Below are 23,721 nucleotides of genomic sequence, written 5' to 3'. Positions count from 1 at the left end.
AGAGACAGAGTGCCCGCAGCCTGAGTCGGGCTTTCACTCATCTGGCTCTGGGCTCACCACTGCCTCCATCTGGGGACTGAGGAGTCCAGGCCCCAGCCCCTCCTCCCTCAGACCCAGGAATCCAGGCCACCAGCCACCTCTCCCTCAGATCCAGGTATCCAGGCTCCAGCCCCTCTTCCCTCAGACCCAAGAGTCCAAGCCCCCAGTCACCCCCTCTCTCAGACCCACAAGTCCAGCCCGCACCCCACAGCACTCACGATCTCCTCGCGGATGGCATAGTCGGCCGTCTCCAGGTACCGCAGCATCTCCGACACGATCTGCTTGGCATTGCTCCGGTCACACATGGCGTAGAGGAGGTCAGCTGCCCGTTGCCGCACGCTGACATCCCGCTCCGTCTGAGGGTGGAGAGCAGGGCCCAGGTGTGTTTTAGACTCCCTGTTGGCACAGGGTTGGCCACCCAAGGGCCTCTGAGCCTCTGGTCTTTCTGAGGGGGGTGGCAGGCCCACGTGGGCTCCAAGGGGTCACACCTTGAGGGCATTGATGACGGTGTCAATGTGCGTCTTGACGGCTTCGTGGGAGAACTCAGAACTGGCCAGCGTGCACATGCTCTCCAGGGCCAGGTAGCGCAGGTTGGTCTCCCGGTGCTGCAGGAACTGGCCCAGCTGGTTGCAGGCCCGCACCAGGAGGTTGGGCTCACTGCCCGCAGGGGCCACAAGAAAGGGATAGTGAGAGAAACTGACAGGAGGAGGTGGAGGACTCGGACCCCAGCTGACCCACCTCACAGCCCCCAAGGATCTAGGTCTTAACCTTGCCGGCCTTACCTTGCAGTCCTGCACCTCCAGTGACCCAGACAGCTGGGCCTTTGAGCCCAGAGAAAGATACCCAGCAATTCTGCCCCCAGGAAGCGCCCCAGCACCAACCTCACAGGTGACACTTCACAGCCCCCTCCTCCTACTACCCTACCTAAAAGTCAAGATTCCCTGCCCTCTGCCTCAGACCCAGGAGTCCGGGCCTCCACGCCCCTCTTTCCTGACCCTGGGCATCAGGCCCTGGTGGGCCCAGGTGGGCACCTGTCATAGTGGATGATGAGGCTGATGGTCTCGAAGAGGATGGCGTTCTTGGCGTTGGAGTGCTGCACCTTCTTGGATTTGGGGGGCTCCTGGGCCTTGTTGAGCACAGTCTCCAGACATTCCACCAGCCGCCCCTTCACAGCTGCATCCTCTGGGGAAATGAAGGGGACGCACCTGGCTGAGTGTCCTGCCCACCTGGCAAACCAGCTGGGGTGATGGCCATGCCCCAGCTCCTGTCTTCCAAGGGAGGAGCTCGGGGTGCCTCTGACCTTGAGAATTCTGCAGCTCAGGGCCAGGGTCTCTGCTCCCTCAACCTCTTCCCAGCCCAGCAGAGGAGGTGAGACCAGGCACCTCTGGAGACACAGGATCTATCACCAGTCCTGGGCTCTCCTCCTGCTCTGATCCTCTCGGGCAAGAGGTGGCACCCATGTGAGCCTCAGTTTCCTCATCTGCAGCTCTGAGGCTCCTCAGGTTTCTCACTGAGCAAAAGAAGCTTCCCAAGAGATGCCCCCAAACCCAGGCCTTCCCAAGGACTGGTGTGAGTGCCGAGCAGCCCCTGACAAAAATGCACCAGCCACCCACCCAAGTGTCCGTTCAGCAAGAGACCACTGCAGGCACACTTGGTGCCATCCTCTGGGCCTAGAGGCTGGGAGGTCAAAGGAGACAAGGCTCAACCAGGCGCCCCCTCACCCCCCAGAGCTCTCTACCACTGACAGATGCCAGCCAGAAGCTCACAGGAACACCAATCACTACATTTCCCAGAATGTGACGTCTTTTCAAGTGTATATAAGAGCAGTCAAGGCCGGGCGCGGTGGCTCAAGCCTGTAATCCCAGCACTGTGGGAGGCCGAGATGGGCGGATCACGAGGTCAGGAGATCGAGACCATCCTGGCTAACACGGTGAAACCCCGTCTCTACTAAAAAATACAAAAAACTAGCCGGGCGAGGTGGCGGGCGCCTGTAGTCCCAGCTACTCGGGAGGCTGAGGCAGGAGAATGGCAGAGAAGCTCGGGAGGCGGAGCTTGCAGTGAGCTGAGATCCGGCCACTGCACTCCAGCCCGGGCGACAGAGCAAGACTCCGTCTCAAAAAAAAAAAAAAAAAAAAAAAAAAAAAGAGCAGTCAAGTGTTCTAGCAAAAAATGCTGCCACAAATCTACAGGAAAATTCACCAGATAGAGGAACAAGCTAAAAGACACCACAAGGCAGCAATGAGGCCAGTCGCCACCATGGGACACATGGCAATGGCATCTCCTGGTTTCTCCAGAAACAGGTGTGGGGGCTAGTCCAGACTACGAGAAATAACAAAGACAGAATCCAATTTAAATCCTGTTTTTGTAAACAGGGCAATTATGTCGCTCAGACTGATCTCAAACTCCTGGGCTCAAGCGATCCTTCTGCCTTAGTCTCCCAAAGTGCTGGGATTACAGTGTGAGCCACTAAACCTGGCAGAATCCAATTGAATATGTGATCCTAGACTGTACTGTGATATATATTCTGTTGTTTTTTTTTTTTTCTTTTTTCTTTTTTTTCTTTTTTTTTTTTTTTTTTTTTTTTTTTTGAGACGGAGTCTCGCTCTGCCGCCCAGACTGGAGTGCAGTGGCCGGATCTCAGCTCACTGCAAGCTCCGCCTCCCGGGTTCACGCCATTCTCCTGCCTCAGCCTCCGAGTAGCTGGGACTACAGGCGCCCGCCACCTCGCCCGGCTAGTTTTTTGTATTTTTTAGTAGAGACGGGGTTTCACAGTGTTAGCCAGGATGGTCTCGATCTCCTGACCTCGTGATCCGCCCGTCTCGGCCTCCCAAAGTGCTGGGATTACAGGCTTGAGCCACCGCGCCCGGCCCTATTTTTTCTTTTTTTTGAGACAGAGTCTCACTCTGTCACCCAAGCTGGAGTGCAGTGGCGCAATCTTGGCTCACTGCAACCTCCGCCTCCCGGGTTCAATCGATCCTCCCATCTCAGCCTCCTCAGTAGCTGGGACTACAGTCATGCACCACCACACCTGGCTAATTTTTTGTATTTTTTTGTAGAGATGGGGTTTCGCCATGTTGCCCAGACTGGTCTCGAACTCCTGAGCTCAAGTGATCCTCCTGCCTCAGCCTCCCAAATTGCTGGGATTACAGGTATGAGCCGCTGTGCCTGGCCCAGAACAACATATTTATTTATTTATTTATTTATTTTTTTGAGACGGAGTCTCACTCTGTCGCCCAGGCTGGAGTGCAGTGGCCGGATCTCAGCTCACTGCAAGCTCTGCCTCCCGGGTTCACGCCATTCTCCTGCCTCAGCCTCCCGAGTGTCTGGGACTACAGGCGCCCGCCACCTCGCCCGGCTAGTTTTTTGTATTTTTTAGTAGAGACGGGGTTTCACCGTGTTCGCCAGGATGGTCTCGATCTCCTGACCTCGTGATCCGCCCGTCTCGGCCTCCCAAAGTGCTGGGATTACAGGCTTGAGCCACCGCGCCCGGCCCAGAACAACATATTTAAAAGCAAAACATCATGATGTATGTAATTTACTTTTAAATATTTCAGAAGAAGGCCGGGCGCAGTGGCTCAAGCCTGTAATCCCAGCACTTTGGGAGGCCGAGACGGGCGGATCACAAGGTCAGGAGATCGAGACCATCCTGGCTAACACGGTGAAACCCCGTCTCCACTAAAAAATGCAAAAAACTAGCCGGGCGAGGTGGCGGGTGCCTGTAGTCCCAGCTACTCGGGAGGCTGAGGCAGGAGAATGGCGTAAACTCGGGAGGCGGAGCTTGTAGTGAGCTGAGATCCGGCCACTGCACTCCAGCCCGGGCGACAGAGCAAGACTCCGTCTCAAAAAAAAAAAAAATTTCAGAAGAAAATAAAACAAGAGCATGCATATGTGGCAAAATGTGAAGTCTAAGTAATGAGATCTCTCTACTTATGTGGATGTTGGGAAACTTTTCACAATGCATGTGAAAAAAATGACTTGGAAACAAATTGGCAGTAGCCCACTACCATTTGCTGAAAAGGAGGTGACACAGGGTTGGTGTGTCCTCAGGCCCGGCCTCAGGACAAGGCTGTATCTGCAGTTCCTACACCACAGAGGGTTGGAGTGGGTGAGGTGCCTGCCCTGGGGGTACCACAGAATTACCAACTGGGCCTTCTGGGGTGGACGTGGGCTTAGAGCATGACCTAAGCCCTTCTTGACAGGATGAAAAAGAGGCCCAGAGAAGGAAGACATGTCCCCAGGGTCACACAACAGAATTCATCACTGGCTTCACACAAGATGGGCCTCTGGTGTCACCTCAATATCATACACTCAGTGATAGAGTGTGCACACACATGCCATGTGCAGAGGGACGTGCACGGACACAATGCATGCTGCCAAGCATTGAGACACGCATACACAGGCATGCAGACAGGTGTCTACACTCATGTACACACCCACTTGCGTGCACAGACATGTACACATGTAGATGCACACACTGACACATACACATGTACACACATAGAGGGACACAGAGATACCATGAACACACTGCCACATATAGACACAGGCATGCACACACAATGACACATCCACATACAGGGGGATGCACGCAGACGCGCATGCACACGGACAGGTATTGACACACACAGACGAACGCGCACACACATGCAGGCATGAACAGACAGGCATGCACACCCAGAGATTCGGTGGCGTACATCAGCCCTGGCCCCTGGCAGGTGCTGGGCATGCTGGCTGAATGGAGGGAACTGGTGCATTAGCACCTACTGTGTGGCAAGCCCCTCAGCACAGGGTCCCAAAAACTGCTCCATGAAGTCAGTCAGCCAAGGCGACAGAAGCCCAGGGGAGCTCAGTGGCAGAGGGAGGGGTTTATAGCAGAGAGTCTGGGGGCTGACTGCCGCTTACTCAATGCCTAGAACGGTGATGTCTCACCTTCAAGCCTCAGTTTCCCTGTGTGCATATCATACTGGCTGTTCCTCCTTGCCAGCTCTGTTCGGCAAGTGCAGGCGCCCCCCTGCACAGTGCCTGGCTCACTACAGGAGTTTCATACACACTGGCTTATTGGGACCGTAAGCAGTAAGGGAAGGTTCCCACCAGATGTGAAAACCCCTAACAGGGCTATGGTAATTCAGACAGCACAGCCTGGAATCACCCACTGACTGGGTGGGTGACCCTGGGCCAGGAGCTCCCTCTCCCAGTCTCAGATTCCTCATCTATAAAACAGGCGCAGTAACAGCCCCTAGTGACAGGGCTGGAACGAGAGCCCGGGTAGCAGGGACCTCAGCGATGAGGCTGATCGCTGATGCCGCACAGGGTAGGCACTGGGCCTCGGGCTGCCCACTTGCCACCCCCACTGCAGCCACATAACGGGAGACAGAGGAACGGCCCCAGCTTCAGAGAAATCCTGACCCAGACCCTCCAGTCCCACCTGGCGTGCTGTGGAGCTGGAGGCCCCCAGATGCCAGCAGCAGGCCAGCCCGGGTTGGGGAGTGCGCGGCGTTCGTTACCTGGAGGCGGGTAGCACTGCAGCAGCCGCAGGAGCTTCACTGAGAGCCAGGGCGCTGGGACGAAGTAGTAGGTGTAGTCCTGGAGGTCGGTGGAGGCTGAGGAGACAATCTGCGGGGAAAGAGCAAGGAACAGGTTGGGGGCTGGGGTGGGAGGGGCACGTGGGCTCACATGCCAGGGTGGAGCAAATGGTGCCTTCCAAGGGCAGTGCTGCCAGTGTTAACAGTTTCGTTAGTGGGTTTTTTTGGTAGAGACAGGGTCTCACTATGTTGCCCAGGCGGGTCTAGAACTCATGGCCTCAAGCAATCCTCCCACCTCAGCCCCTCAATGTCCTAGGGTTATAGGCATGAGCCACCATGCCCAGCCAATGTGATGGTTTTATGAAGCAGGAATCTGAGGCTCTGGGAAGGGAGCGAGGAAGGGTCAGACACACAGTATGGGGGCAAAACTAGGACTAAGCCTGGCTGGTTGATCTTTCCAAGTAATGCTAGTGTGTGTGGGTAGGAAAGGTCTCTGCTGGTTCCCTTCTGTGTGACAGTCCCAGGGCCCCCTCCTCACATGGGAGGCTCTGAGCCTCCCATGCCCCAGGTTTCCTCCATCAGAGCACACAGCACGCCGGCTCCCGGAGGCTGTTTCCTGTAGTCCCCCTACAAGGCTCAAAGCTACTCAAGGGCAGGGATTGGGTCTGACCCTTTTCTGGGTCCTTAGGCCTAATATAAGGTCAGATAGGAAGAGGTTCAGGGAAGAGGCAGGGAATTAGTGAAAGATTGAAAGATCATGGCTGGGCGCGGTGGCTCACGCCTGTAATCCCAGCACTTTGGGAGACCAAGAGGGGTGGATCACCTGAGATCAGGATTTCAAGACAAACCTGACCAACATGGCGAAACCCCATCTCTACTAAAAATACAAAAATTAGCGGGGTATGGTGGTGCATGCCTGTAATCCCAGCTACTTGGGAGGCTGAGGCAGGAAAATTCCTTGAACCTGGAAAGCAGACGTTGCAGTGAGCCAATATGGCGCCACTGCACTCCAGCCCAGGCAATAGAGTAAAACTCCGTCTCAAATTAAAAAAAAGAAAGAAAAAGAAAGACTGGGCCAGGCACGGTGGTTCACACCTATAATCCCAGCACTTTGGGAGGCCAAGGTGGGCAGATCACCTGAGGCCAGAGACCAGCCTGACCAACATGGTGAAACCCCATCTTTACTAAAAATACAAAATTAGCCAGCATGGTGGCACATGCCTGTAATCCCAGCTACTTGGGAGTCTGAGGCAGGAGAACTGCGGGAAGCGGAGGTTGCAGTGAGCCAAGATCGTGCCATTGTACTCCAGCCTGGGCAATAAGAGAGAAACTCCACCTCAAAAAAAAAAAAAAAGGAAAGATCATGTGACTTTTTTTCCTCATTGCAAACTCCTATTCAACCTTGCAAAGCCCTTCTCCAGGAAGCTCTGGCCCACCTCTGTGCTGGTCTGTGTTCCTGCCTCACTGTCATCCTGGCACACTGCAGCATTCAGACGTGTGATGAATGGATCAAACAGTGACTGAGGCTGAGCACAGTGGTTCACACCTGTAATCCCAGCACTTTGGGAGGCTGAGGCCGGAGGATCACTTGAGGCCAGGAGTTTGAGACCAGTGTGGACAACAAAGCAAGACCGATCTCTACAAAAAATACAAAAATTAGTGGCCGGGCGTGGTGGCTCACACCTGTAATCCCAGCACTTTGGGAGGCCGAGGTGGGCGGATCACGAGGTCAAGAGATCGAGACCATCCTGGCCAACATGGTGAAACCCCGTCTCTGCTAAAAATACAAAAATTAGCTGGGCGTGGTGGTGCATGCCTGTAGTCCCAGCTACTCGGGAGGCTAAGGCAGGAGAATCACTTGAACACAGCAGGCAGAGGTTGTGGTGAGCCGAGTTCGCACCGCTGCACTCCAGCCTGGTGACAGAGTGAGACTCCGTCTCAAAAAAAAATAAAAATAAAATAAATAAATAAATAAATAAAAAGGCCGGGCGCAGTGGCTCAAGCTTGTAATCCCAGCACTTTGGGAGGCCGAGACGGGCGGATCACGAGGTCAGGAGATCGAGACCATCCTGGCTAACACGGTGAAACCCCATCTCTACTAGACATACAAAAAATTAGCCGGGCGTGGTGGCGGCACCTGTAGTCCCAGCTACTCGGGAGGCTGAGGCAGGAGAATGGCCGGAACCCGGGAGGCAGAGCTTGCAGTGAGCTGAGATCCGGCCACTGCACTCCAGCCTGGGCCACAGAGCGAGACTCCGTCTCAAAAAAAAAAAAAAAAAAAAAAAAAGAAAATACAAAAAATTAGCCAGGCGCGGTGGCAGGCACCTATAGTCCCAGCTACCCGGGAGGCTGAGGCAGGAGAATGGCATGAACCCGGGAGGCGGAGCTTGCAGTGAGCCGAGAAAGCGCCACTGCAGTCCAGGCTGGGCGACAGAGTGAGATTCCATCTCAAAAAAAAAGAAAAACAGAAAAAAAAAATTAGCCACCTGCAGTCCCAGCTACTCGGGAGGTTGAGGCGAGAGATCGCTTGAGCCTAGGAGCCAGAGGCTGCAATGAACCATGGTTGCACTACTGCACTCCAGCCTGGGTGACAGTGAGATCCTGTCTCTTAAAAAAACAAAAACAAAACAAAACAAAGCTGGTGTGTTCTTCTCTTTGCCTGTGAATCCAGGCCTCTCTCTACCTGCCTAGGAGACATGCATGTGTACTCCAAGTCTCAATTCAGGGAAGCCTTCACGGCTCCCAGGAAGCCTTCGTGGACTCCCAGCCTGGGTTAAGTGCCTCCTATGGGTGCCCTGTCCTACCTCCATTATAGCGCAAGTCACCCCTTTTCTGACAATCAGTGACCGAGTCACCTCCCTGCAAGCAAGACAGGGAGCTCCTTTAGCGCAGAGCTTGGTTTCTGACTCATCTGTGTCCCTGGTGTCACCCCACATGGAGCCTGGCATGCATGAGGCCTCAGGGGATGTTCCTGGGCAGGACAGGAGCAAAGGTGGGAGAGGGACGCCAGGCAGGAGTGAGAGGCTGCACAGGAAAGACAGAGGCGGGAGGCAAAGCCAGAAGAGGGAAGGCGGGAGACAGAGAGAGGAGCGGGAGAGGGAGGAGGTCAGGGGGCAGCTCTGGCTCCCAGGGTGCACGGCCTGCGAGGCCCTGTTCTGAGCACTTTATCCACAGCGCTCTGTGCCTCCAGGCGGGCACTGGTATTAACCCCACTGAACACAGGGGGCAGCTGAGGCCAGGAAGGTGAAGCCACTTGTCCGGGGCCACCCAGCCAGGAAGAGGCCGAGCCAGGATGAATCCAGCTCAGAGCTTGAGTTTGTAAACCTTGGGCTGGGCTGCCTCTCAGGGAGAGTGGGGACCTGGGGGGTGTCAGAGGACACAGGGATGCCAAGGCCACCTCCTGCAGGCAGCATCTAGGCCACACCCACCCGGCTGAGGCGCGACACAGCCAGGGAGATGCACGTCTTGAAGTCGTCTGGGTTCTTCTTGCAGAGACAGGTGATGAGGCTGACAGCAGCCGTGACCACGCCCTGCAGGGGCAGAGGAGAGACAAGTCAGGCCCCTGGGGGAGGTGGGCACCTGAGAGCAGAGGCTCAGGAGCGGGACAAGGTCAGGCTGTGTGTGCAGTTGGGAGGATGGGGTTTAGGGGTGTGCACACGTGTCACTGTGCGTGCTTCAGGGGTGGGGTGAGGAGGCCACGAGGCTTCGGGCACCATGACCAGCACTGACCTGGGTGTGTGGGGTGTCCCTGGCAGGACCCCTGGCAGCTGGGTAAGGAGCAGTGAAGGGGTGGGACTCCAGAGAGTTGAGACTATGGTGAGTGGGATGGGGGTCAAGGTTTCTGTGCCGGTGGGCAGGTGATGGGTGCTGTTGGGGGAATCTCCGGGTATCAGAAACAGAGAGTGGGATTTTCTAAGGGGCTGGGTGGTTGGTGAGGGGTGTGGGGGGTCACTGGACAGGATCCCTAGCCAGCCAGGTGAGTGTCAGAGATGGGGATGGGAGGGTTTCTGGACACTTGGGCAGGTAATGAGTACCAGGGACACTGGATCATGGTTTCTGGTGCCTGGTGAACGTCAGGGCCAAGCGGGGAGCCCCAGGCATCCAAGGGGTCAGAGCCGAGGGGGTAGCCCCAGGCATCCAGGGGGGTCAGGGCTAAGGTGGAGCCCCGGGCATCCAGGGGGGTCAGGGCTGAGGTGGAGCCCCGGGCATCCAGGAGGCGTGAGGGCAGAGGGCTCACCATGTGCTGGTCATTGAGCAGGTGTACCACACGTGCCGTCCACTCGCCCATGGGCACCAGGTCAGGCGAGGCCTTGTAGAGTCGCAGGAGGCACAGGGCCGCACTCTGCTTGACGCTGTCCATGCTGTCCCTGTGGGGACACCATGTGGGGCAGGGGAAGCAGAGTCAGTGACCCCAGCCCTGCACTCCCAGGAAGGGTGTGCGAGGCCAGCAAGAGGGACAGAGAGCCAGGCTACCACAGGATCTAATCTGGCGCTGCCCTCATGGCCCACCAGAACTCAGTGTCTTCATCTGCAAAATGATTGCATCTCAGTAACCTCATGAGGTTCCTGGCAGGGCTCAGGAACATGTCAAGCCTGACTCTGCACCTTCATTCATTCACCAAGCACCTACTGGGTGCCCATGGGGTACCAGGCAGTGCTGTGGGCGCTGTGGATAGAGTGGCGAACAAAGTGGTCCAAACACTTGTCCTCACAGGGCTTACATGTCAGACAGCACCACAAAAACACATACATCAAATACTGTCAGGGCTGGGCATGGTGGCTCATGCCTGTAATCCCAGCTCTTTGGGAGGCCGAGGTGGGAGGATCACTTGAGGCCATAAGTTCAAGACCAGCCTGGACAACAGTGAGACCCAGTCTCTTCAAAAATACAAAAATTAGCCAGCTGTGGTGGTGCAGGCTTGTAATCCTAGCTACTTGGGAGGGTGAGGTGGGAGGACTGCTTGAGCCTGGGAGGTCGAGGCTGCAGTGCGCCACGAGTGTGCCACTACACTCTCTCTAGCTTGGGCAACAGAGTTAGATCTGTCTCTAAATAAATAAAAACATTAAAAATAAACAAAACAGAGTAACTTAATGAAGAAAGACTGAAAATCCTCTGCAACAGAACGTCCCAGGCAGAGGGGACAGCCTGTGCCAAGGTCATCAGGAAGGCGGAGCCCGCGCATAGGAGGAGCAGCGAGGAGGCCTGGGGGCTGTGGAGGCCTGCAGGCTGCGGCCTGAGCCATGGAACAAGAGGCTGCAGATAGGACAGGGAGGGAACATAGGGCCAGACCCTGCAGAGCCTTGTGGGCTGCAGTGAGGACTTGTTTTTTTACTGATTGGGGGATGGAAGCCGCTGTGGGTGGTGAGCAGAGAATCAGCGTGACATTAACGTGACAGCAGGAACAGCTACCCCCAGACCCCTTCGGCCTGTCCAGTACTCCCACAGGTCTCTGGATGGATTCACTCGTTTATCTTCTCTCCACAGCAAACAGGAAATGGGTGTGTTTTTGATAGGTGTTTAAAGTGTCCCTCTGTGTGTTGTGAGGGAACAGACTTTGCAAGGCCCTTTTGAATCCAAGGGATCATATTCACAGGCTCTGAGGGTTAGAGTGGCTCACGCCTGTAATCCCAGCACTTTGGAAGGCTGAGGCGGGAGGATCACTCGAGCCCAGGAGTTCGAGACCAGCCTGGGCAACATGGTGAGATCCCCCATCTCCACTAGAAATACGAGAATTAGCCAAGCATGGTGGCGTATGCCTGGAGACCCAGCTATTTGGCAGGCTGACGTGGGAGGATCGCTTGAGCCTGGGAGGTGAAGGCTGCAGCCTGGGTAGGTGGCAGAGCAAGACCCCGTCTCCAAACAAAAAAAAGGGGTGGGGGTACTTTGCAGATACGATGAAGTTAAGGATCATGAGACGGAGAGAGTCTCCTGGGTGATCCAGGTGGACCCGATGTCATCACAGGGTCCTTATAAGGGAAAGATACAGTTCAGAGTCAGAGAGAGATGATGTGAGGATGGAACAGAGATCAGGCAGGAGAGAAGATGCCACGCCGCTGCCTTTGGGGATGGGGGAAGAGGCCACGAGCCAAGGAAAGCAGGTGGCCTCTAGGAGCTGGAGAAGGCAAGGACATGGCCTCTCCTCTAGGGCCCCGGGAAGAGACCAGCCCTGCCCATGAGATGGATGTTGGACTTCCGACGTCCAGAACCGGTGTTTGACACTGCTGTGCTTGTGGTAATTCATCACAGCAGCCACAGGAAAGCAGTGTAGGTACTTCTACTTGTCTGGCACAGAACCTGGCAGCCAGCGGGCAGCCCATCTCAGAGGGCTGACTCCAGGCCCCAACCGTAACCCAGCTCCCAGCACAGCAAAGAGCATGGAGCATGACGTTGTTCTAGAAGAGGATCCCTGGGGTCAGACACGCCTGCCTGAGGTTGTGACTGTGGGGCGTAGTTTGGGGTAAGCCACTGACCCTCTCTGATGGGCTGTTTCCCCTTCAGGAAAATGAAGAGCCTTGTCAACTTTGGGGACAAAGAAATAAGACTGTGGGCCAGGCATGGTGGCTTATGCCTATAATCCCAACACTTTGGGAGGCTGAGGCAGGTGGATCACTTGAGGCTAGGCGTTTGAGACTGGCCTGGCCAACATGGTGAAACCCCATCTCCACAAAAAAAAAAAAAGAAGAAGAAGGCCAGGCGTGGTGGCTCATGCCTATAATCCGAGCACTTTTGGGACACTGAGGCGGTAGATCACCTGAGGTCAGGAGTTTGAGACCAGCCTGGCCAACATGGTGAAACCCCATCTCTCTTAAAAATACAAAAATTAGCAGGGTGTGGTGGCGTGTGCCTGTAATCCCAGCTACTCAGGAGGCTGGGGCAAGATTGCACCACTGCACTCCAGCCTGGGCAACAGAGTGAGACTCTGTCTCCAAACAAAAAGAAAAAGAAAAGAAAAAAGAAGGCCGGGCGCGGTGGCTCAAGCCTGTAATCCCAGCACTTTGGGAGGCCGAGATGGGCAGATCACGAGATCAGGAGATCGAGACCATCCTGGCTAACACGGTGAAACCCCGTCTCTACTAAAAAAAAATAAAAATAAAAATAAAGAAAAGAAAAGAAAAAAGAAAAAAAAAAAGAAATGAGACTGTGTGGTGCATGGCCATAGCCTTGAGTAAGAGGAGGTGCCAGGAGCTATCAAGACTGGCCCAGTCACCGGGCGCGGTGGCTCAAGCCTGTAATCCCAGCACTTTGGGAGGCCGAGACGGGCGGATCACGAGGTCAGGAGATCGAGACCATCCTGGCTAACACGGTGAAACCCCGTCTCTACTAAAAATACAAAAAATTAGCCGGGCGAAGTGGCGGGCGCCTGTAGTCCCAGCTGCTTGGGAGGCTGAGGCAGGAGAATGGCGCGAACCCGGGAGGCGGAGCTTGCAGTGAGCTGAGATCCGGCCACTGCACTCCAGCCTGGGCCACAGAGCGAGACTCCGTCTCAGAAAAAAAAAAAAAAAAAAAAAAAAGACTGGCCCAGTCATGGCCTATCAGTAAAGGCTTTCCCGGAAAACACCCAACGAACGGCAAAGGACGCGGGGAGAAGTCCTCAGGGCAGACCTGCACGAGTCAAAGGCCTGTGGCAACATGTCTCACCGGATGTGCTGCCATCCAGCAGCTGGCTCCTGCCATCAACCAGGCAGATACTTGCCCAGCTGACACCTGTTGCCACAGCCTCCCAAAGTGCTGGGAACCCTCGTGTGCTGCAGCTGGGGGCGGACACAGGGACAGGCCCTCTGGAGAGGCTCTGGGCTCCCTCTGTCCAGAAAGGCCACTGCTGTGTGTGAAGTAGACCAAGACCAACAGTGCTGCCCCTAGACGCCCACCCTACAGAAACGTTCACTGCCCAATGATCATCAAGTTAGAACCAGAAACCAGCAAGAAGCCTGTCCACAGATGATGCTCCATTTATGACAGCACTTTCCCATGTCAGTCATGGCAGCATCTCCCGAGCCCTGACTCCAAGCCACTTTCCCATCTCTGTCATGGCGTACATCTCCCGAGCCCTGACTCCAAGCCACTTTCCCATCTCTGTCATGGCGTACATCTCCCGAGCCCTGACTCCAGGCCACTTTCCCATCGCTGCGACTGTGCGCATCTCCCGAGCCCTGACTCCAGGCCACTTTCCCATCATGCAACGGTGCGCATCTCCCGAGCCCTGACTCCGGGCCACTTTCCCATCACTGCCACGGCACACATCTCCCGAGCCCTGACTCCAGGCTACTTTCCCATCTCCGTCATGGCGCACATCTCCCAAGCCCTGACTCCAAGCCACTTTCCCATCGATGCAACGGTGCGCATCTCCCGAGCCCTGACTCCGGGCCACTTTCCCATCGCTGCGACGGCGCGCATCTCCTGAGCCACAGCGCACCTTCCGAGTCCTGACTCCGGGCCAAGCTCTGCTCTAAGCACTTCCACACAGCTCGCTCACTCTCCACCACAGCTCTCTAAGGACGCAGATTCTATCATCTCTATTTACAGATAAGGAGACCACACAAAGGAATAAGAGCTATTTATCAACTTGGTTAAGTGGAATAAGGGCTGTGGTGCTACTTAGGAAAAGGTTAAACTACACAATATCAAGCTGCATACCCAGGCATAAAAAATAAAACCACCAAATCAGGCACGGTGGCTCACGCCTGTAATCCCAGCACTTTGAGAAGCCGAGGCCACGGAGGTTCACTTGAACTCAGGAGTTCAAGACCAGCCTGGGTAATATAGTGAGACCTTGTTTCTATAAAAAGTTCAAAAATTAGCCAGGCGTGGTGGCTTGTGCCTGCAGTCCAGGCTACTGGAGTGGTTGACGTGGGAGGATCACCTGAGCCTGGGAGGTGAGCGCTGCAGTGAACTATGATCATGCCACTGCACTCCAGCCTGGGCAGCAGAGCAATACTCTATCTCCAGCAAATCACGGATATGCACCACAATGTGGATGAACCTGAAAAACATCTTGTTGAGTGGAAGAAGCCAGACACAGAAGGCCACTGTGTGGTTCCATTTCTATGAAATGTCCACGTTAGGCAAATCCGTGACAGAAAGCAGACTGGTGGCAGCCAGGGGCTGGGGGGAAGAGGGAATGGTGAGGGACCGCTAATGGGTACGGGGTCTTTTTTTTGGAGCCATGAATGTTCTGCAATTAGGTAGTAGTGGTGGTTGCACAGCATCATGAATATATGAGAAACCACTGAACTGAACACCTTCAAATTGTTAAAATGGCCGGGCACGGTGGCTCATGCCTGTAATCCTAGCACTTTGGGAGGCTGAGGCAGGCGGATCAATAGAGGTCAGGGGTTTGAGACCAGTCTGGCCAACATGGTGAAACCTTGTCTCTACTAAAAACCAAAAAACAAAAAACAAACAAAAAAAAATTAGCCAGGTGTGGTGGCACACACCTGTAATCCCAGCTACTCAGGAGGCTGAGACAAGAGAATTGCTCGAACTCGGGAGGAAGAGGTTGCAGTGAGCCAAGATTGCACCACTGCACTCCAGCCTGGGTGACAGAGAGAGACTCTGTCTCAGAAAAAAAAAAAAAAAAAAGCCTAGCTGGGAGTGGTGGCTCACACTTGTAATCCCAACACTTTGGCAGGCTGAGGCAGAAAGATTGCTTGAGCTCAGGAGTTCAAGACCAGCCTGGGCAACATAGCAAAACCCTGTCTCTACAAAAAAAAAAAAAAAAATACAAAAATTAGCCAGGCGTGGTGGTGCACGCCTGTAATCACAGCTACTTGGGGGGCTGAGGTGGGAGGATTGCTTGAGCCCAGGAGTCGGAGGTTGCAGTGAGCCAAGACTGCCACCACACGCCAACCTGGACAACAGGGCAAGACCGTCTCCAAAAAAAATTAAAAGTAAAAAAAAAGTCTACCTACAAAATAAAGTTCCTCCGTGCCCCAATCACTGTCGAGGCCAAGTTTCCAGTGTGGAGGGGGCAGCCTAGAGTCAGATAGCCCCACCCTGGCCCCTTGACCCTGGTAGGGCACCACCCCTCAGCATCCACTCCAGGGACAGTGTCACCTGTACCCACACATGTTGGCCACCCTGGCCTCCCTCTCCGTCCTCAAAGTGCCCAGTTCTTCCCTCTTCAGGGTGGCTTGCAACCTGTCTCCCCCAAGCTGATGCTGACTGTCTGTCCTTGTCCTAAAGAAACTGCTGGCAGCAGGCTGGGCGTGGTGGCTCACGCCTGTAATCCTAGCACTTTGGGAGATGGAGGTGGGCAGATCATGAGGTTAGGAGTTTGAGACCATCCTTGCCAACATGGTGAAACCCTGTCTCTACTAAAATACAAAAAAATTAGCTGGGTGCGGTGGTGCATGCCTGTAATCCAGCTACCTGGGAGGCTGAGGCAGGGGAATCGCTTGAACCCGGGAGACAGAGCTTGCCGTGAGCTGAGATCGCACCACTGCACTCCAGCCTGGCAACAGAGCAAGACTCCCATCTCAAAAAGAAACTGCTGGCAGCATTCACGACTGGCCACTCCCTCCTCCATCAAACTTCTCAGCATTCTGAGTCATGGCCTGATCCTGATTTTCCTCCCACACCCCATCACGCCTCCCATCCCCCCTGCCAGCAGAGTGTTAACACACTGGGCTGCACTGGGACCACTCAAGGGCCCAGCTTTTGTGGATTCCCGGTTAACATCTGCCCTCAGGGGCTTCACCAGACAGAGCTTAACTGCCATTGATCCCCATGCTGTCAGATACAACAGCCCCCAGCCACGTGTGGCTACTGAGCACTGGGACTGCTGCGAATCCAAACTGAGAGACACTGCAACACCGCATTCCAAAGACTCAGCACCAAACATGGATGTCAAATCAAATAGCTCATGAATAATTTTTATGCTGATTCAGTGTCAAAGTGATAACATTTTGGGTGGATCAGGTTAAACTGAACCATTACACACTAGAAAAGAGAAAAACACCTATGTGGCTTGCATTTTTTTTTTTTTTTTTTGAGACGGAGTCTCGCTCTGTTGCCCAGGCTAGAGTGCTGTGGCCGGATCTCAGCTCACTGCAAGCTCCGCCTCCCGGGTTCACGCCATTCTCCTGCCTCAGCCTCCCGAGTAGCTGGGACTACAGGCGCCCGCCACCTCGCCCGGCTAATTTTTTATATTTTTTAGTAGAGACGGGGTTTCACCGTGTTAGCCAGGATGGTCTCGATCTCCTGACCTCGTGATCCGCCCGTCTCGGCCTCCCAAAGTGCTGGGATTATAGGCTTGAGCCACCGCGCCCGGCCATTTTATATATATTTTTATATATATGCTTTTTTTTTTTTTAGACAGGGTCTCACTGTCACCCAGGCACAATCACAGCTCACTGCAGCCCGGGCCTCCTCACTGCACCCTGGGCCTCTTGAGCTCAAGCAATCCTCCCATCTCAGTCACTCAAGTAGCTGGGATTACAGGCACACATTTTTGTATTTTGCTTTTTTTTTTTTTTTTTTGAGATGGAGTCTCACTCTGTCACCCAGGCTGGAGTGCAGTGGCGCGATCTCCACTCACAGAAAGCTCCGCCTCCTAGGTTCAAGCAATTCTCCTGCCTAAGCCTCCTGAGTAGCTGGGATTACAGGCACCTGCCACCACACCTGATTTTTGTAATTTTTTTTTTTTTTTGAGACGGAGTCTCGCTCTGTCACCCAGGCTGGAGTGCAGTGGCGCGATCTCGGCTCACTGCAAGCTCCGCCTCCCAGGTTTATGCCATTCTCCTGCCTCAGCCTCCTGAGTAGCTGGGACTACAGGCGCCCGCTACCTCGCCCGGCTAGATTTTCGTATTTTTAATAGAGACGGGGTCTCACCATGTTAGCCAGGATGGTCTCAATCTCCTGACCTCATGATCTATCCGTCTCGGCCTCTCAAAGTGCTGGGATTACAGGCTTGAGCCACCGTGCCCTGCCGATTTTTGTATTTTTAATAGAGACGGGGTTTCACCATGTTGGGCAAGCTGTTCTTGAACTCCTGACCTCAAATGATCTGCCCACCTCAGCCTCCCCAGGTGCTGGGATTACAGGTGTGAGCCAGTGTGCCCCGCCTGTATTTTGCGTTATATTTTTATTGGACGGTGCTCATCTCTCTCAGATATCTCTCCCTCCTGCTCTGAGTCCCTGCAATGCAGCTTCTTCCGCAGAGTCCTACTCAGATGTCTAACACACATCTCAAATTCAGCATGACCAAAGCACACTCGGGTTCTGCCCTCTCTGACCCATTTTCCTGTAGCCTTCGTCACACTGCTGCAAGGTGTGCCATCATCATTCACTCACCTACTAAACGTCCCCACCTCGTCCTAGCACAGCACATATAATCCATCGACTCTACTCCCGAAACACGCCCTTCTCATAACCACATGACCGCCACAGCCCTGGTCCAAGCCACCACGAGCTCTGACCTGGACCTGGTGATGGATGCCTGGCTGGTCTTGCTGCCCCACAGTCACCCCTACAGTCTGTACTTCTGCGTATGATTTCCTGGGCTATCTGAATCTGGGGATCATCCTCTTTCATTCGTTCTGGAATAGTTTCAACCATTATCTCTCTTCGAACACTGCCTCTGTCATAATTTCTCCCTACAACTCTAAATGGCATTCTGTCAGATGTTCTCTGACAGACAGTCTCAGCCTCTTTCCTAAAATCCTCATTGCTTTGTTTCTTTGGGATGCATTTTGATGTCTTTCTTCAGTTCTACTGCGTGGTCACTAATTCTGGCTTTGGCTGTGTCTACTCTGCCAACTAAATTGGACATCTAATTTTTAATTTTTTAAATATTTGTTTTGTTTTGTTTTTTTTGAGACGGAGTCTCGCTCTGTGGCCCACGCTGGAGTGCAGTGGCCGGATCTCAGCTCACTGCAAGCTCCGCCTCCTGGGTTTTACGCCATTCTCCTGCCTCAGCCTCCCGAGTAGCTGGGACTACAGGCGCCCGCCACCTCGCCCGGCTAGTTTTTTTTTTTTTTTGTATTTTTTAGTAGAGACGGGGTTTCACCGTGTTAGCCAGGATGGTCTTGATCTCCTGACCTTCATGATCCGCCCGTCTCGGCCTCCCAAAGTGCTGGGATTACAGGCTTGAGCCACCGCGCCTGGCTGTTTTTTTTTGTTTTTTTTGAGACGGAGTCTCGCTCTGTGGCCCGGGCTGGAGTGCAGTGGCCGGATATCAGCTCACTGCAAGCTCCACCTCCTGGGTTTACGCCATTCTCCTGCCTCAGCCTCCAGAGTAGCTGGGACCACACGCGCCCGCCACCTCACCCGGCTAGTTTTTTGTATTTTTTAGTAGAGACAGGGTTTCACCGTGTTAGCCAGGAGGGTCTTGATCTCCTGACCTCGTGATCCGCCCGTCTTGGCCTCCTAAAGTGCCGGGATTACAGGCTTGAGCCACCGTGCCCAGCCTGTTTTTTTTTTTTTTTTTAGACAGGGTCGTGCTCTGTCGCCCAGGTTAGAGTACAGTGATGGGATCACAGCTCACTGCAGCCTCATCCTCCCAGGCTCAAGCAATCCTCCTGCCTCAGCCTCCCGGATGGACTACCCAGGCACACGGCACCCCACCCAGCTAATATTTTAGGTTTTGTGGCAATAGGGTCTCATTATGTTGCTGATCTTGAACTTCTAGCCTCAAGTGATCCTCCCGCCTCAGCCTCCAAAAGTGCCTGGATTATAGGTTGAGCCACTACTGTGCCTGGCAATTTTTGACTATTTCAACTATATTTTCAAATCTGCTTAAACTTCACTCATATTTTAAAATGCTTCTTTTATTTATTGAAACATATGAAATATACTTATTTTATATGCTGTATAATTCCAATTCCAAAGTTATTTTCTGTTTTTTTTTTTTTTGAGACAGAGTCTTGCTCTGTCACCTAGGCTGGAGTGCAGTGGCACGATCTCGGCTCATTGCAACCTCCGCCTCCCAGGTTCAAGTGATTCTCCTGCCTCAGTCTCCCAAGTAACTGGGATTACAGGCATGCGCCACCACACCTGGCTAATTTTCGTATTTTCACTAGAGATGTGGTTTCGCTATGTTGGCCAGGCTGGTCTCGAACTCCTGACCTCAGGTGATCTGGCCACCTTGGCCTCCCAAAGTGCTATGATTACAGGTGTGAGCCACCACGCCCAGCCTTCTGTTTTATTTCTGCTGTCTGCTGATTCTCCCTCATGGTGTCTTGTGTGTGTTTAGATATTTCTGGCTGTGAGCTACTCATGTCACTTGGAGCTTTATCTGTGGATATCACTGAAGCTTGTGGTGAAAATGGGTTTCCTCAGAAAAGTATCATGTTTGCTTCCGTGAAGCACTAGGGAACCTCCAGTTTCCATCACTTTAAACTAAAGATTGACTTAGGGATTTTTTGACTACCCAGATAGGGTACAGTCAGGCTGAAAACCAGTCTGAGGGCTGTTCCATGCCAAAATTTCAGACAGTTAATTTTCCTTATAGTCCCCAAGGGGGTTTATTTCTAGGTCACGCTCACTTTGAAGTATAGCCTTCGAGAACTTCTCGGACAAGCTTTGTCTTCTGTTCCCAGAGGCTGCAGGGCCCCAAAACCGATACTCAGGTTCACCCAGTTCAGCAAATGCCTCCAGCACACAGCTCATCTGCTTGGGTGCTTGGTTTCTCTTTGCTTGTGGCCTGTGTGCTCCTCATTTTCTGGCTACCTCATGAATCCATTAAATAATATTGTCTTTCCTCTTTTATCCAATATTGCCAGTTAGGTTTCAGGGAGAACATGAGTCGGGTACCTAGTTGACCATACTGCCAGAAATAGAAGTCCCACCTGTGTGCACACCAAGCTGGAGTACACTGGTGCCATCACAACTCACAGCCTCGACCTTCCAGGCTCAGGTGATCCTCCCACCTCAGCCTCCCGAGTAGCTGGGACTATAGGTGCACGCCACCATGCCCTGGCAATTTTTGGAATTTTTAGTAGAGATTGGGATTTTGTCATGTTGCCCAGGCTGGTCTTGAACTCCTAGACTCAAGCAATCTACCTGCCTCAGCCTCCCCAAATGCACGGATGACATGAGCCATCACACCCGGCAAATTCTACACTTCATCCTGCGATTCTTCCATCACCATTTGTCTCCTGCTCCAGACCATGAACAAGGGAGGGCAATGACCATGTCCGCCTCTGGTCAGGACAACATCCCCAGCAATCAGCACAGTGCCTGACACATAGTATGTGCTCAGCAAATGTTTGGTGAATGAATGAATGAAGATGAGGAAGTTCTGGAGGGCTGTCCTCCATGGCGTACAGTTATCCCTCTTACCACAGGTATTACAGTTCTGCGGTTCAGAGGCACCCCACTGGCGTTGTGGGGAAGCAGCCCCACACCACCAAGTCAGCTTTGTATCACAGGAAGACACAAGGATGGGGCTGCCACCGGAACCACTGGGTCCCCAGCCCAGCGCCAGCCCACATGCCGGCTGGGAGGCTTTGGGCAGGCGACACAGCCTCTCTGAGCCTCACACTTGGCTGGGACTCATCACCCCCAAGCTCCCCAATGCCAACGGGTCCCCACTGCCTTACCCGGCCACCAGGATGCGGGGGATGTCAGCGGCAAAGGCCTCACCCATCTCCCGGCTGCCCACGTTGGCGATGCAGTGCAGGGCCAGGCACATGAAGGTGGGGTTGCGGCTGGCCAGGTCATTCTTGATGGCGTTGTTGATGAGGCGGATCAGCTCCGAGTTCGAGTTCACCAGCACAGAAATGAACAGGTAACCCTGTGTGGAGGGAGATCGTGGATGGCCAGGAGCCTTGTGACTGAGTGGCCCCAGACCCAACCCTCAGACCCAGAAGTCCAGGCCCCCAGGCCCCTCCTCTCTCAGATCCACAAGTCCAGACCCCCAGCCCCTCCTCCCTCAGACCCATGAATCCAGGCTCCAGATTCAACCCTCAGACCCAGGAGTCTGTGTTTCCAGCCCTCCTCCCTCAGACCCAGGAATCCAGACCCCTAGACCCCCCTTCCCTCAGATCTAGGAGTCCAGACCCCCATCCCCCTCCTCCCTCAGACCCAGGAGTCCAGACCCCCAGGCCCCTCCTCCCTCAGACCCAGGAGTCCAGGCCCTGGCACCCTCCTCTCCAGACTCACTATTTGCTTCTCTGTGTATTTATTGGAACTCAACAGGTTTACAGCCTCCATGTGCCCAAAGTCAATGTCATGGCCAAGCAGGAAGATGAAAAGCAGTTTACACACGTATTTTTTCTTACTGTAGCCATCCAAGGCTTTGTCTCCTAGGGCAGAGGAAGGAGGAAGGGGGAGCCAGAAATGAGGAAGGTCACAGGATAGGTCACAGGAGCCCCAGCTCCCAGCCCCAAGCCAGAAGTCGGGCCCCCAGCCTACCTTTGAACTTGGAGCGGATGTTGGCCAGTTCCTTGTTGATTCTCTTAATCTCCGCCTCTTTGCTCTTACCTGGGAGAGGAGGAGGAGGGTGGGCGGTGAGGGGTCTGGGGAGTCAGCCAGCTGCCCTCTCTTTCCTAGGCACGGCCCCACCCAGCAGGAAGGGCAGATCTTCTCTGCCCCCGGGCACTGGGGCTCAGGACAGGCCAGGACCCCTTCTCTGGCTAGGAGCTTCAAAGAGGGAAGAACCACCCCTGGCTGAGGCCCACAGCACAGAGCACACACCCTTGGACTGTCCCTGACTTCCTCTCTCCTTCCTCCTCCCACTGCGGCCCCTCATATGTGGGGCTCCTCAGCGCCCTGCACATGCTCCCTGAGAGCTCCTAGCCCCACTCCCCATATGCGATAAACATGTGATGAATGAATGAATGAATAAAGAGCTCGGCTGGCCCCAGGATGCTCACTCCTACCACTGAGCTCACTGCCTCCTCTCCCAGTTCTCAATCCCATGAAGGTCCCGCTGTCCACCCAGTCACCAGGTCAGACCCTTGGGTGCTGTCCTCACCCCGTTTGTCCCCACAGCCATGGCTTCGTCCTCTCTCGCATGGCCTGTCCCCACTGCCTCCTGTCCCCTGGCTGCCAACCTCTCCCCAGTTTTGTCTGGGACATTCCTACACCTCTGACAGGACCTGCTAATAGAATAAGTACAGAAAGCCTTCCCTGATCCTACAGGCCAGGTCTCTGCTTCCTCCATGTTCCTCAATGCCCTACAGCACCTGCTTTGGAGCACAATCTGACTGGATGCTCTCGGCCACCCTCTCTGCTTCTCCTGTCCCTGTTCCACTCACCCCAGACTTCATTCCTTCCTTGACAGATTCCACTGCTCACTCTGCTCCTCCAAACAGAACCTGGACATCCTCACACCAATCGGGCTACTGCCTCATCCTTTTTATTTATTTATTTTTGAGACAGGGTCTTAGTCTATCGCTCAGGCTGCAGTGCAGTGGTACAATCATAGCTCACTGTAACCTCAAACTCCTGGGATCCAGCGATCCTCCAACCTCAGCCTCCCAAAATGCTGGGATTACAGGTATAAGTCACTGTGCCTGGCTGCCTCCTCCTCTTAACTTGACCTTCAGAACATGTCCTGAGCACCTTCAAGGTGACGACTTCATCCAGACCCCATGCTCGCTCGCCAGGCTCAGTGAAGCAGCCTCCCCTCTGGCCTCCCTGGCTCCCTTGTGTTTCCATATCCTGGGCTCCAGGATGCCAGCTGGGGGTGCTCCACCCCATGGCCCACCAAGCCCTCTGCCCCCGTCACAGCCACCCTGCCAGTGTCACCCCTCAGACCCCTACGGTCCATCCAGGCCCCCTGGCCTCCATTCTGCTCTGGGAACACGCATGTCCTCCTGCCTCAAGGACCTTCACACAAGCTGTGCCCTCTTCCCCGGGCCACCCCTCCCATCATCTTCCCGTCATTTGGGTCTTGGCTCCTGCCACCTCTGAAAGGCCGTTCTGTTTCACCTCCTTAAAGTCAATTCTTTATTATTCTGCTTAAAGAGTTATTTTTCAAAAAGTCCTCCCTGGTACATTTCACCATGTCGCAATTTTATTTCTCTCCACTGTCAAACTTCCTCCCACTTCAGATTATAAGCATCAGGAGGGAGCTCCTAGAACAGTGCCCTGCATACAGCAGGTGCTCTATAAATGTCTAGTTATCTAAGGGGCAGAGATCTGCTCTGACCCACATTCTTCATGGCGTAGTCTCCAGCAGGGTGAGGTGTGCATTCAATGAATGAATCAATGGCC

General features: G+C 54.1%; 1 protein-coding gene across 3 annotated transcripts in view; it reads right to left on the bottom strand.

Moving 5' to 3' along the window:
* The window catches only part of AP2A1 (adaptor related protein complex 2 subunit alpha 1), a 45,754-nt gene that overhangs the window by 6,951 nt on the left and 15,082 nt on the right, over window positions 1-23,721 (bottom strand). For all 3 annotated transcript variants that reach the window (XM_033224129.1, XM_033224127.1, XM_033224128.1), the window contains exons 2-10: window positions 21,916-21,984; window positions 21,664-21,806; window positions 21,102-21,295; window positions 9,799-9,928; window positions 8,990-9,091; window positions 5,544-5,652; window positions 1,071-1,221; window positions 528-696; window positions 258-395 (exon numbers count right to left, since the gene is read on the bottom strand). In XM_033224129.1, the coding sequence (XP_033080020.1) occupies window positions 258-395; window positions 528-696; window positions 1,071-1,221; window positions 5,544-5,652; window positions 8,990-9,091; window positions 9,799-9,928; window positions 21,102-21,295; window positions 21,664-21,806; window positions 21,916-21,984 (1,205 nt within the window). The remainder of the gene's footprint in view (window positions 1-257; window positions 396-527; window positions 697-1,070; window positions 1,222-5,543; window positions 5,653-8,989; window positions 9,092-9,798; window positions 9,929-21,101; window positions 21,296-21,663; window positions 21,807-21,915; window positions 21,985-23,721) is intronic.

The sequence above is a fragment of the Trachypithecus francoisi genome, unplaced genomic scaffold (genome assembly GCF_009764315.1).
Source record: "Trachypithecus francoisi isolate TF-2019V2 unplaced genomic scaffold, Tfra_2.0 Lachesis_group12, whole genome shotgun sequence".
Classification (NCBI taxonomy): domain Eukaryota; kingdom Metazoa; phylum Chordata; class Mammalia; order Primates; family Cercopithecidae; genus Trachypithecus; species Trachypithecus francoisi.
This window is presented reverse-complemented; position numbering and strand designations above follow the sequence as displayed.